This window comes from Rattus rattus, chromosome 1 (genome assembly GCF_011064425.1).
Source record: "Rattus rattus isolate New Zealand chromosome 1, Rrattus_CSIRO_v1, whole genome shotgun sequence".
Classification (NCBI taxonomy): domain Eukaryota; kingdom Metazoa; phylum Chordata; class Mammalia; order Rodentia; family Muridae; genus Rattus; species Rattus rattus.
This window is the reverse complement of record NC_046154.1, coordinates 241,975,718-241,991,315: the sequence shown is the minus strand read 5'-3', so window position 1 is coordinate 241,991,315 and position 15,598 is coordinate 241,975,718. Positions and strand designations below refer to the sequence as shown.

Sequence of the window (15,598 nt, the reverse complement as noted above, 5' to 3'; positions counted from 1 at the left end):
AATGCCCTTATCCCAAGTTGAATCAAAGAGAAAAAAACTAACTTGACAGGACAGAGAGAGATGGACGTTGCTCCATCTGCACACCCTAGCCCTACAACCCTATGTATCCCTGCTGCCATCGCGGTAGCCACTGGGCAAAAGAATGCAGGTCCAAATCTGACCTGCCCCCTCGTCAGTCGGGGAAACTTCCTATGGTGGTAGCTTCTGGCCCGCTTCCCACGGTCAGGCCCTGGGGCAATAGGGTTTGTTCCTCAGGCTTCCACTGTTCCCCAGTTTGCTCCTTCGAAGATCTCTGGCAGGCCACAAGTGGTAGCTCAGGATGGACCTCTGTGCCTTCTCCTGCACAATATTAACACCTGAAGAAGGCATCTGGTCTCTGCCTACAGTTTACAGTCCCTTACCCCCAGGGACTGTGGACCTGATATTGGGCCATGCTTCTTCTTCCATTAAATGGCTTCAGATTACTCCAGGAATAATAGACATAGAATAAAATGAGGAAATCCAGGTCCTGGCCAGGGCCTCCAATGACCCCATATTTGTATCTATTCAACAGGCCGTTGCTCAGTTAGTTTTCCTTACCAAAATTTCAATTAACAATCCCTATTACAACGATTCCAGAAAGCCAAAACAACGCAGAATATCTGAACACATCAAAATTTTATTTTGTTAAATAGCTAAAGAAATACGTTCATAAGTCAGAACCCTGTTAAATTTTACCATTATGTGTTATAGAAAATAAGTTATTGAATGTTCAAATTATTAAAACATCCACTAAGTATGTTTAGGGTCTGAATATTTGATGAAGTAGAGTATTGCAACTTGGGTTTAATTGGGTTTTGGCCATCAGATATGAGGAGAGGGCATACCTCCAAGACTGCAAAACCAAATTCTGTACACAGTGAAGAACATTATTTTATAACCCAATAGTAATGTAGAAACATTCTTATAATCTGTGACTATTTCTGTTTGTATAGACTTAAAAACGTGTGTTATGTATGTATACCAAGACAGAATTTTACATATTGAAAATTGTAAAATTTAGGTTTATGTTACCTATAATAGTTTATAAAAATTCCTCCAGAAATTACTAGTTGAGCTCTGATGATTTGACAAAGAACATTGAACATTTTCTGATAAGTAAAAATGGAGAAGGCCAACTCACAGTGGTTATCCAATTTACCCTGTTGGACAACACAAGTCTCCCAAAGCTATAGACACCATTGTTCAGATTGTTCCTCATCATCTATCTGGTTACCATAGTAAACAGCTTGGGCATGATCCTCATTACCATGGTGAACTCCAGGCTGCATGTATTTCTTTGTCAGACAAATAGCTATTACAGTTCTTATTTATTCAATAGCTGTTGGAACCAAAATCTTAAATTTTATTGTTGATCAAGAAACAGTATATTTTAGCATTTTTGATACATGGTTAGCCTTCCATCTTTGGCTCATTGGTTGTGATGTGTTAATTCTGTTTTCTAAGTCTTATGACAACTATATGATTACCATAAGCCTTTACTTTTATGATCCTTTCATGCCAAGAATATTATTTTGGTTACCGGTAGCAATCTTTATGTTTACTGCACAAGTGTGACTTTTCTATTCACTGTTAAGAAGATTTTCCCTTTGTCTTTCCATATGTACAATGTAATCAATCATTTCTACTGTGAGAATCTTCCTTAGTTATCTTTGATCTGTTCAAATATACACAAAATTAAAGTGATAATATTGATCCTTTCAGCTTTTAATTTGGTTTCATCTATTCTAATTTCATGTAGCTCATGTAATAGGAAACATACCATATTTATCCTTGTATAATTGAGAATTATTTCATTCAGCGTTCATTTATGTTATTCTCTGGTAACAAAACTCACATTTTTAAACTTAAATTGAAGTATATTTTTTATATGAAATATTTTATTTGCTCATTCAAAAATGCACATATTATTACAATAAGCACGAAAGCATGAATTTTCTGTTGAGAACTTAGCTGCAATACTGTTGATGAATGCTGTAAGTAGGAATGGTGGCCTAATCAACAACTAAATCACAGATAAATACAATTTGATCCTGAGAGTTTATAACCTCTAGGCATTATCTCATTAGCCTTTCAAATGTTTGCTAGTAATTAGTATTTTTTGATGTCCCCTCAGGGAGAGACTTTGTGCTTTGAAAATAACCAAAAATAGATCTCAAACACCCAAACCAAGAACCACGGTGGCAAATGAAGGCAGGAATTTCACAGAAGGTAAGAGAGTGTCACAGTGTGCCCTGCAGTTTAAGCCTAAGGTGATGTGTGATTTTTTTTAATCAAAGTTTCAGCATCTGGAGGTTTTCATATGTGTTTCCCTGACCATTCTTTCTAATATTTCAGGACACCTGTACAGAAATAATAACCTCATTATTTCCCTTTTTCATGTTAGTTTTTGAATATTTTCACTGAGGTTGAAAGGGAAAATGCTACAATCTTTAAGCATAAACAGATATAATTTCTATGATAATTTGTTCTTATAAAACATCTCTCTCATACACACATGTGCACAATTTTATTATTAATGAATGGCCTAGGTGAGAATCATAGATAATTAATGTGATTTTATTTAAAGAAAGAAGTTTGGGAACACAAGTATTAAGTTAATGATTATGTATTCTTACCATACTAAATTTTATTTGCCCCTAGATTAACTAAGAATCCTTTACAAACATTACTGCAAACCCAGAGGGGTAGAGCATGTAGGAAAAAGAAAATAACTATCCAAAGGACAAAATGAAGGAGATAGGAATTAGAAAAATGTGTGATGATGATGATGATGTGTGTGTGTCTAATAACATTAAACCAATTATGTTAAGTTAATTTAAATAATTCAAACTTTAATAGAATATTTTTAGAGGAAAGGTGTAGATGTGATTGCTTTTCAACCTTTTAAAATGTTTATAATGTGTTAATCAATTTATAGAATGAATATGTAGATATGAGGGGACAAGCTCACGAGTCAGTTCTACCCTTCCCTCATTTTTTCTGATGCACATTCTCTGGTGCACATGGAATATTACAATATTTTCTATGTCATGTTTTGGAGATGTTCCTGTGAACTAACTAAACAGAATGATATTCTGACCCTCACTTGCATCGATACAATGCCATCTTGCTGCATATTGGTTTTGTTTTGTGTTAACTATTCCACAGTTAAATCTTTATTCAGTATTCAAGCATTAAACATCTATCAAGTCAATGGTCAGCCAGGCTTAGAAATTATATGACTAAAGATTGTACTCCTGTAATATACTATCTCCTCAATAAGTGTGTGATTTTGAGAGTTAATTCATAAGTTAATTTTAACAAACTCTCCTAATTTTTTTTTTGATTTCTTCATATTTTCCTTGGTTTTAAAATCAGTCTGTGAGTGACTAACTACATAAAAACAAACTGCTATAATAAAAGGTATTCTTCCAAGGTTATATTAATTTAAATGGAGTCTAATTTTTTAACTTTTTGTATTTTTCTTAATTTTCATATGCTCTATTTTCCCTTTTATTGAGAAAGGTTTTGATGTTATATAATATATCCTTATTCATGTTAGTAACATATTAATGAATAAAATATTAATTCAAAGTGAGGGAAAAACTATAAAAATTTCCTCTTGACATTCTGAGCATCAGACTGTGATATTTTATAGACATCCTTACTTCTGTGACCATTTCTACTTTTTCACATATTTTCAGATCCTTCAGAGGACCTAAGACTAAATTGTGTCTAATACACAGACACACATTTATAAAAACAAATCTTTCAGGTAAGTTAATGTATCGGGTTATTATTTGAATTTCCTGTGTTTATCATCTTTGTAGCTATGTCCAGAAAGCATATAGCTGTTGAATCACTAACTTCTGCCTCAGGTTTTCAAGATTCATACAGAAACAACTTTATATTAAAAATACTAAGAATATATTTTAAATATCTCACATTATTTTACCAAAGGCAATGCTAGGTAGTATGTAAGATGGTTGCTCATATAGTCTTACCTCCATGGTGTTTAGTTTCTTCAAATCAATACATTATGAGTATAAGATTATTTTGATATGTAAGGCTAAACTTCTACATAGATTTGACCGATATGGATTGTGATAACAACTCCAAGTATTCCATATTACCTGTTAAGATTCTGTAGATCTACACGTCAAACTAGAGTATAATGCATTTTTATAATGTTTGTTTGTATATGTACTATTATTGTCAAACATCTTACATGTTATGACAAGTATAAAATTATTAAATATCGCAACGTGGTAGTAATCTCAGCAATACAAATATAAGAAACATAAATTTAATCAATGTGTGCATAAATCCAGCTACATATAATTTAAAAACTTTTTGTATATATTATATATTCATATATATTAATCTAGAAATATTTTTCTGTTTGTATAGCAACATTCTCATATTTTGAGAGCATTAAAGTTTGATGTTTGATGAGTCCTTGGCTATATATTAAGGGTAGGATGGTGTTTTCTAGATTAGCTGATGTCTAATATTGAAATAAAGTGACTTTTCTCATTATACTTAGGAAATCAAGTATTATTGGCAAAGATTTATGTTATTGTTGATTAAAACGTTCATTGTTTGAGGAACAATTGCTTGTGTCTTTCCAGCCACATGTTTACATTTGTGTGACATATATATATATATGTTTATATATATATGTTTATATATATATATGTTTATATATATATTAGTATGTCTACATCTTTTAAATACATTATTTTTCAAAAATAATTGCAAATGTTCTAAGATATTTTATTTAAGCTACTTTGAATAATATGATATTTGAAATCTATTCACTGTGCAATGATCTCTACTCAAAACAGGTTTTTCCATAACCCTGATGGAAAACCACAACCTCACAGTGGTGTCTGAATTCATCCTGATGGGTATAACTGACCGCCCTGAACTGCAAATGCCATTGTTTGGACTGTTTCTCATCATCTATCTGATATCACTGGTGGGCAACTTGGGCATGATCATCCTTACCATGGTGGAATCAAGGCTACAAACACCCATGTACTTTTTTCTCAGACACCTTGCTACTGCTGACCTTGGTTATTCAACAGCTGTGGGACCAAAAATGTTAAGAAGTTTTTTTGTAGATCAAAATACAATATCATTTTATTTTTGTGCTGTTCAGTTTGCTTTTTTTAGTATGTTCATTATTAGTGAATTTTTCATTCTCTCTGCAATGTCTTATGACCGTTATGTCGCCATCTGTAAACCACTCCTCTACAATGTCATTATGTCACAAAGAGTGTGTTGGGTCCTGGTGGCAATTCCATACCTTTACAGTATATTCGTTGCTCTCACAGCTACCATAAATACTTTTTCTTCATCCTTCTGTGGCCCCAATATTATTAACCATTTCTACTGTGATGGCCCCCCTTTAACATCTCTGCTTTGCTCAAATAAAGAGGAAAGTGAAACCCTAAATTTGATCTTATCAACCATTAACTTGATTTCTTCACCACTAGTCGTCCTAGTCTCCTATCTTCTCATTCTCAGAGCAATTCTCAGGATGAATTCTGCTGAGGGCAGGAAGAAGGCTTTCTCCACCTGTGGGTCTCACTTGACTGTGGTTATTGTATTTTATGGGACATTGATATTTATGTATGTGCAACCTAAGTCTAGTCACTCCTTAAATACTGACAATGCGGCTTCCATTTTTTATACTCTAATCATCCCTATGTTGAATCCATTGATCTACAGCTTGAGAAACAAAGATGTAAAGTATTCCATTAGAAAAACAGGGAAATCCATACAAAATATCTTTTCCTAGAAATTACATATTATTTAATGTTATCATACTACACAACAAATAAATGTAATTGCTTTATATGTTTCAGTCAAGAGAAGAGCAAAGGAAAAAGGTTGTTGGAAGAAGAGGCAGATTATGAACAATACAGTTGAAGAAATGAAGTAGCACAGAATTATTTTAAAGTATATAAACCTAAAGAGGGTAGTAAATATTTTTCTGTTTATTAATGAAGAGGATAGATATCTCTTGTGAGTGCAGTTTCATGAATTTAACTTTGCAATAAATAATCTGCTGTTCATGTTTATGTATAGATTTGCTTGTATAAAATGTATTTTAATGTTTTAGCATCTATACAAACTTGATATTTATGTATGTTTCTATAAAATGTAGTTTAGGGTTGGGGATTTAGTGCTCAGTGGTAGAGCATTTGCCTAGCAAGCACTAGGCTCTGGGTTTCGTGCTCAGCACCAGAAAAAAATAATGCAGTTTAAAAAATGTTGATCACCATACCAGAAAATTGAAGTATATCACTTTGATATCAAGGCTACAGCATTTCAGAACACACAAATGCCTTCACTTCACAGGGAATCTCTATTTATATATTTATTTATTTATTTGTTTGTTTCTATGTTTTATTTTTAATTGTTTTTCCCTTTTTATTTGTTAGTTAATTTATTTACATTTTGAATGTTATTCCCATTCCCAGTTTCCCCTCCAGAAACCTCCTATCCCATGCTCCCTCTGTCCTGCTTCTATGAAGGTGCTCCCCTACCCACCTATCCACCTACCCACTCCCACCTCACTGCCCTATCATTCTCCTATACTAGTGAATCTAGCCTTCATAGGACCATGGGCCTCTCTCCGTTGATGCCAGATAAGGCCATCCTCTGCTATATAAGCAAGCTGGAGTCATGGGTCCCTCCATGTGTATTCTTTGGCTGGTGGTTTAGTCCCTGGGAGCTCTTGGGGATCTGGTTGAATGATACTGTTGTTCTTCCTATGGGGTTGGAAACCTCTTCAGCTCCTTCAGTTATGTCCTGATTTCATGTTACTTTTCTTTCACATTACTTACTATGTGATTCACATAGCAATAATTAATGCCATATATTTAGTGACTATAGTTCAAAATTTCAGTGTAACGTTTAATAATATTTACATCAAAGCAAACACATATGTGTTGTTCTGTGAGTGTGTATGAATGAGAGAGTTAATGTTAGATGTGTATAGTTTCTCCATGACTGCCTTTACTACTTTAATATTGTCTTGCTACTGAATTAACATTAATTACTTTCCATTTTATGTTACGGAATGATGTAATGCTTTCCTTCTCGATGGAAGACATATTTCTTGTAAGTTATATACTTAGTTTGGATTATTGGATGAAATAGCAGTCTTATAATTAATTTGGGAAGTTCAGGCAGGAGAATAGTTATCCCAAGATTAGCCTAGACCACAGAGTTTTTCTGAGATCAATCTGTGCTGTATAATATGACTTGAAAAATGAAACAACTCCCAGATAAATTAATCAAAGAACAGCTTTAAGCTATGCTTGACAATTATTTTGAGGGTTATAAATAGTGCTAAAACATGTTTCTACCATTGATCAGCAGCAAAAGAGGCTTTGTTCTAGAACTATTGTTTACTATTTGTTTATGTTTATTGACATTTTCAGCACATTTTCAATTTTCTATTTTCGAACCAGAAGGTAAATGCATAATCTCTCTGGGGGCATTCCCTGTGGTGTTTATCACTGAAGGCTAAGTGCATTCGTAGCATATTCAAACTTGTATTTTACATTCTTTTAGTCACTGAATTACAGAATATCAGAAGGATGTTATTTAGGGAGCTGGAATTTAAAATTTCAAGATTAATTGAGCTATTTTTGGTTAGATATTTCATTTAATTATGAAAAATATCAAAATCATTAGTTAAAATCAAAGTTTTATTGAATGTAAAGAAAAACTAACCTCAGAATTAATATTGAGGTCAAATCAGTTCTCCTTAAAGAGTTTGTAAATTTCCTGATTAATGAATATATTTTAAAATAAGGATACTCATGAATGCATAGAAAATGCTTTTTTTTATTTGTTGAGTTAAACAAGTTATATACTACTTTTTGATACAAAGACAATACATAAATAAGTCTTGAAATTTTGAAAACAGCAGGGCATTGGTAGTCCCTCAGGGCACATATCCCCAAAGAATAATTACTTTCCCATACTTAGCAATTATTAATTAACATCAATAGCTTCACAGTGTTGGAAATTTATAACTGAACCTTCATCTGTGCTTTAATTTTTGTCTTCTTGAACTCACATAATTTTTGTAAATGTAATCAAATTCATTTTCAGTTCATAAATACATCCTTGTGTATATAAAAACCACAGTTTTACTGTTATCATGTACTGCTCTTGATGCTTATACTCTCCTTGTCTTTATATCTGTTAATGATACTTTTCTACAAAGTCATGTAAGGAAGGTGACAAATTCAGAGCTGTGTTTTCATATCTTTTTTAAAACACCCTGAGCTGTTGTGGGTATCTCTTAGTCACAATTTATGGTGGAAAAAAGTTGTGAAATTTTTGTGTTGAGTATTGATTGACAGGCTTACTTATCTATAGGTATGAGTCTTTGGAGTTTCATTAAGGATTTGTCCTTTCATAAAAATCATTATAATAAATTCTTCTTGAGTCATAATCCAGCTGTCCTTGGGATTCTGGGTCCTTAAACGGTGGAGGTACAATTTAGATTTTTCAGGAGTTAGTTTTCTCAACTACCTATAATCACCCTAAGCTTCAGACTGTGAGCCTCCCAGGAAGTCCACAGATACCAGGGACACAAGAGGCCTGCTCTAACCACAGATACATGAGGCACACACTAACCAGAGACATCACTGCCTGCTTCCAAGGAGACTAGCTCTAATTTAGGTCACAAAGGTCTAACTCGGGTCACAAAGATCTGTCTGCCCCTAAGTAGGGCAGTTCTAGTCAAAGACATTCATGCCAGTCAACGCAAGAGAGAAGCAGATGGCTAAAAGAAAGCAAAAGAACATAAGCAACCCAATGCAATTTGGTTGGGTGCATCATTTTCTCATAGGCAAACGGGAGGAGGAATGCAATGTGGACCTGCATGAGGAGTACTCGGTGGGCTGGAATGCAAAGAAATAAAATAATTTAAGTAATAAAAATTAGTATCTAAAACCCTTATAAGATGAACTATCTTTGTAACACTTCTTTGTAATTTATTGAAGGAAATTGAGTTTGTATCTGATACTAGGTTTGTACAGAATTAGTAAAGCACAACCAGAGCTGCCAGGGAGTAAACCACCATCCAAAGAGTAGACATGGACAGACTCATGGCTCCAGATGCATATGTAGCAAAGGATGGCCTTGTTGGGCATCAATGAGAGGAGAAGCCCTTGGTCATGCCAAGGCTGGACCTCCCAGTGTAGGGGAATGCCAGGGAGGGAAGGCGGGAAGGGGTGGGTGGTTAGAGGAGGAGGCGCCCTCATGGAAGAAGGGGGAGAGGGGATGATAGGGGGTTTAGAGACCAGAAATTGGGAAAGGGGATAACATTTGAAATGTAAATAAAAAAAATCCACAGAAGTATGAATTTACCTAGAAAAAAGAAGAATAAATTTAACAGCAGTTTTAAATGATGACACATTTTCTTTATTTTATACTAGATATCACTTAATTTTGTAAGTTAATATTTTATAAAACAAAATGAAAATATTTGTTTTTGGCTTAAAAATCAACACCCTATCTACCTTGTTATTTTCAACCTTTTATCGTTGTAAAGGAAACCAATAGAAAAGGAAATAATAGTTGGCTTCCAGAATTTCTAGTAGTATTTATCTATTTTAATGGTCTTATCTTTATTCATGTTTAATAAAATAAATGATTACTATTGTAAAATTATCATCAGATTCACAGAGAATATAAACATTACTGATATCTGAATTTGCAAGTTTCATTTATACCAACAAAAGTATAAATACAAAAGATATCACCTTTTAAAAAGATGTCGAAAAGTATTTCATTGTCCTTTATTCAGAACCTAACATGTCTAACTTTCCAATCTTCTCAGGTTTTTTCCTCTGTAATCCTAAGTAAAAATAGTGTTAATCCTGCCAATTCATGAGCATGGGAGCTCTTTCCATCATCTGAGGTATTCTTTGATTTCTCTCTTCAGAGACTTGAAGTTGTCATAAAAATAAGAATTGATCCATTCTTATCTGCTTGAAATAAAACTCATGACCAAGTGGATCAAGGACCTCTACATAAAACCACATAAGCTAAAATCTAAAAGAAGAGAAAGTGGGAAAGAGCCTTAAACACATCAGCACAGGGTACAATTTCCTGAAGAGAACATTAATGGCTCAGGCTGCAAGATGAAGAATTGATGAAATGGAACTCATAAAATTGAAAAGAATCACACACCAATCAGTATGACTAAGATAAAAAATTCTGGTGATAGCAGATGCTAGTAAGGATGTGAAGAATGAACTCTCCTCCATTGCTAGTGGGATTGCAAACTAGTACAACCACTTTGGAAAAACAATCTAGTGGTTCCTCAGAAAACAGGAATAGTTTTACCTCCTTCCCTTGGTTCTGCAGGAGCTGGAACTGCAGTGAACATGATTCTTGGTGGAGGGTGGTAATGGGCAGGGGAACACCCACATAGAAGGGGAGGGGGAGAGGTTAGGGGATGTCAGCCTGGAAACCCAGAAAGGGAATAACATTTGAAATGTATGTAAGAAAATACCCAATTTAATAAAGATGGAAAAAAACCCTAAAGATCCAACTATACCACTACTGGGCCTATACCCAAAAGATTCTCCAAACTGTAACAAGGACACATGCTCTACTATGTTTATAGCAGCCTTATTTATAATAGCCAGAAGCTGGAAGCAACCCAGATGTTCCTCAGTGGAAGAGTGAATACAAAAATATGATGCATTTACACAATGGAGTACTACTTAGTTATTAAACAATGACTTCTTGAAATTCTCATGCAAATGGATAGAACTAGAAAACGGCATCCTCTGTGAGGTAACACAGACACAAAAGATTACACATGGCATGTTCTGACTGATAAGTGAATATTAGCCCATTATACAACTCATAAATCATATGGAGCTTAAGAAAAAACAAAGACCAAATTGTTGATGCTCCCATCCTACTTAAAGTGTGGAACAAATTAATCTCTGGAGATAGCGGGAGGGAGGGACATGGAATGAAGAGTTGAGAGTATGGGGAAAATGGAGGCAGGATCAGATATATAAAAGGACAGAACTAATGGAATGGGTTAGAAATATGTAGCAATAGGGGATGGAGAACTGGGATTAGCCACTAGAATGTTCCAGACTCCAGGAAGCCAGAGACTCCCAGAACCTAATGGAGATGACATTAGCCAAAATATCCAAGAAAAGAGAGAGAGAGAGAGAGAGAGAGAGAGAGAGAGAGAGAGAGAGAGAGAGAGAGAGAGAACCTGTAAACACCACAGCTAGTAGAGAGGCACAATCCCTATTTGAAGGATAGGGCCACCATCCATCTCAAAATTTTTAACCCAGAGTGGTTCCTGTATAAAGGAAATGCAGGGAACAAAAATGGAGCAGAGACTGAAGGAAAGGCCATCCAGAGACTGCCCCACCTAGGAATCCATCCCATTTGCAGACACAGACTAGAGACACTATTGCTGATGACAAGAAGCACTTGTTAGTAGGAGCCTGGTATGGCTGTCTCCAGAGAGGTTCTGCTAGCACATGACTAATACACATGCAGAAATTCATAGCCAAAGGTCAGACTGAGCCTTGGAATCTCATTGAAAGAGATAGGGAAAGGACTGAAGGAGCTGAAAGGGATTGCAACCCCATAGGAAAACAATGCCAACTAACCTTACCACCCAGACCTCCCAGGAACTAAGCCACCAAAGAGTATACATGGAGGGATCTATGGTCCCAGCTACATATATAGCAGAGGATGTACTTATCTGGCATCAATGGAAGTTGAGGCCCCAGTGGAGGTGTGATGCCCCAGTTTGGGGGATGGTAGAGTGGGGAGGCCGGAGTGGGAGAGTGGGAAGAGAAGGACCCTGATAGAGGCAAAGGGAGGGGGCATAGGAAGGAGGGTGTTGCAGAGGGGAAATCATGAAGGGAGATATTTTAAATGTAAACAAATAAAATAATTTAAAAAAGGAATAGAGTTAAATTGTATTATTATGTGGTAAAGGTAGATACTAGGAAAGCATATGTTCCAGGTGTTTTATGACAAGTTTTCTCAGCTTTTTCCATCCAACAGTGAAGCTAAGTCCCCATCCTGTAAGAAATCCACATACTTACATAAGGAAACATCTATCAGGTAATTTCCTCTTACTGATGACTGAAATCCATGTGTTCACTATCTATCTGAAAAAGGAAAAGAGATTCCCTTAATCATTTACTTTTCTTTCATCTTTTTTATAATTTATTTATTCATTCATTTACTTATAAATTGTTATTTTTGCACTCAAGAGTTTTTTTCCCCATCCTGGTCTACATTGTACTGTTTCACATCCCATACTCCTTCCTGCCATGTCAACACTAGGATGTCCCCGCCCCATCTACCCAAGCAGACTGTAGGTTGCCGATTTGTCTTAGTGACTATGTCCTTTGCCTTACAGGAGCTTTCCAGCTTTCTGAGATCCCATTTATCAATTGTTCGTCTTGATCGTGAGGCATTAGGATTCTGTTTAGGAAATTTACCCTTGTCCCAATGAGCTCAAAGCTCTTTCTCACTTTTTCCTCTATTAGATTGAGTGTATCTGGTTTTAAGTTGAGGTTCTTTATCCACTTGGACTTGAGATTTGCACATAGTGACAAATATGGGTTTATTTTTATTTTCCTAGATACAGACAGCCAGTTAGACCAGCACCATTTATTGAAGATGCTTTATTTCTTCCATCGCATATTTTTTGCTCTTTGTAGAAGATCAAGTGTGCGCAAGTATGTGGTTTTATATCTGGGTCTTCAATCCTATTCTATTGATCAACCTGTCTGTCTCTGTACCAATACCATGCAGTTTTTATCACTGTTGTTATGTAGTAGAGTTTGAGGTCAAGGATGGTGATTACCCAACCATTCTTTTATTGTTAAGAATTTTTTTTTTTTTTGCTGTTCTGTTTTTGTTTTTTTTGTTTGTTTGTTTTTTTTTGTTTTGGTTTTTTGTTTGTTTGTTTGTTTGTTTGTTTTGCCTTTCCAGATGAATTTGAGAATTGATCTTTCCATGTCTTTGAAGAATTGTGTTGGTATTTTGATGGGGATTTCATTGAATCTGTAGATAGACTTTGGTAGGATGGCCATTTTTACTATGTTAATTCTGCCAACCCATGAGCGTGGGAGATCTAAACCTCTAGCCAATCCTACTAAAGGGTCTCAAGGCAGTATCCAAATAAACAAAAGCAAAAATGAAAAGGGAAACATAACAACAGAAATGGAGGAAATTTTTAAAAAAATATCAGATCCTACTACAAAATTCTATGTTCAACAAAACTGGGAAATCTAGAGGAAACGGATGGTTTTCTGGACGGATACCACATCCCAAAGTTAAATTAAGAGCAAGTAAACTTTCTAATCAGGCCCAATCCCGTAAGGAAATAGAAGTCATTAAAAACCTCCGAACCGGAAAAAAAAAAAAAGGCCAGGGCCAGATGGATTTAGTTCAGAATACTACCAAACAGATAAAGAGGACCTGATACCAATATTCCTCAAACTATTCCATAAAATAGAAACAGAAGGAACACTACCTAATTCATTCTATGAAACTACAATTACTCTGTTACCTAAATCACACAAGGGCCCTACCAAACAAAGAGAACTTCAGATCAATCTTGCTTATGTATATAGATGCAAAAATAATCAATAAAATTCTCTCAAATTGAATCCAAGAACACATCGAAACCATCATTCACCAGGATCAAGTATGCTTCCTCTCAGGGATGCAAGGTTGGTTCAATATATAAAAATCCATTAACTTAATCTACTTTATAAACAAACTCAAAAAAAAAATTCACATGATGTTCTCCTTAGATGCAGAAAAGGCACTTGACAAAATACAACACCCCTTCATATTAAAAGTATTAAAGAGATCAGGAACTCAAAGCTCATACCTAAACATAATAAAAGCAACTTACAGCAAACCACTGCCAATATTATAATAAATGGAGAGATATGTGAAGCAATCCCACTAAAATCAGGGACAAGACAAGGATGCCCAGTCTCTCCATATCTACTCAATATTGTACTCAAAGTGCTAGCTAGAACAATAAGACAAGAAAAAAAATCAAGTGGATACAAACTAGCAAAGAAGACATGAAGGTATCACTATGTGGTGATAATAGGAGAGTATACATAAGGGACCCCAAAAATCCTACCAGAGAACTTCTTCAGCTGATGAACAAATTAAGCCGAGTGGCTGTATATAAAATTAACTCAAATAAATCAGTAGCCTTCCTTTATATTAATGATAAACAGGCTGAGAAAGAATTTAGGGAAACAACTCTTTCACAATAGCCACAGATAATATAAAATATCTTGGGGTAACTCTTACCAAACATGTGAAAGATCTGTATGACACTAACTTCAAGTATCTTAAGAAAGAAATTGAAGATCTCAGAAAATGGAGAGATTTTCCTTCATCTTTTTAATGATTCATACATTTTTTTGGTTTTATAAATGCCAATTAAGTATTTGTATTATCAAAAATTATTTTCCCAAATGGACATTTCTACACACTCATTCAAAGTGCAAGAGGACTACACAGGTACACTGACATGCTGGTTTGTGTTTTCAAATGAGGACAGTTCCAAGTATGATGGGCTTCTGTTTTCTCATTCATACATCTCTCACATATATAACTAAAGGTTACAAAATTCCAACTGCTTTATCTGTGGGTGTTAGGATTCTAAAGGTCTACACATGAAATTAGAGTTATCTCATTCTTTAAAACTCTCAATAACCATGTGTTTTACAATTGGAATGCATCTTATATATGCATAAGAATAAAATTATTTTTGTTTAAATGTAACTAGAATTTTATCAGAAATAAAAATAGAAAGTAGAAGGATTAATTTTTATCCATGCATATTGATCCCTAATTTACTAGAATTTTTACAGTTACATTATTTTTTTATTTTTCACATCTATAATACATTTACATCTTCATGGGAGTCTTTCCATCTAAGATTACCATATTTATAATTTTTGAGATGTTTTTAGATAAATGGACTTGAGGTAATTTGAAATGTAAATAAGAAATATCCAATTTAATAAAGATGGAAAAAAAAGAAATAAATTGGCATGTTGACCCTAGGTCTAAAGGAGTGATATCCACTGCTTCCTCACTACAAGTAGTTCTGGAAATTTGTGCAAGTAATAAATTTTTGAGATGATAAAAAAGAAAGATATATTTAGTAGATACTCTCACATCATGTAGGATTTCTATTTTAACATCTTCTGCAGAGTACACATTAATGACATATTTATTATTATGCTTGGTTTTAAGTGTATGTATACTATGAGCTCACTTCACCTGGGTAAACAAAGCATGAAAATTAAATGTATAAAAAAAAAAGAAAGAAAGAAAACATAAGAATTAAAATTCTCCTGTAAAAGTGATGCGTTAAAAAAAAAAAAAAAAAAAAAAAAAGAACACACATCCCTGTTTTAGTATTTCTATACCGTGAAGTAAAGTCATCATATTCAAGAAGACGGCAAAGAAAATTATAAAGGAAATGGATTAATACCCATATATG

General features: G+C 34.4%; 1 protein-coding gene across 1 annotated transcript; it reads left to right on the top strand.

Moving 5' to 3' along the window:
* Positions 1-4,885: 4,885 nt before the first annotated feature.
* On the top strand, positions 4,886-5,827 carry LOC116890123 (olfactory receptor 8K3-like). The gene has a single exon (XM_032890862.1). The coding sequence runs from the start codon at positions 4,886-4,888 to the stop codon at positions 5,825-5,827; it is 942 nt and encodes a 313-aa protein (XP_032746753.1).
* Positions 5,828-15,598: the final 9,771 nt, after the last annotated feature.

Bases quoted from the DNA above. Each gene is read 5' to 3' on its own strand.
- LOC116890123 (XM_032890862.1), top strand. From the start codon at position 4,886: ATGGAAAACCACAACCTCACAGTGGTGTCTGAATTCATCCTGATGGGT.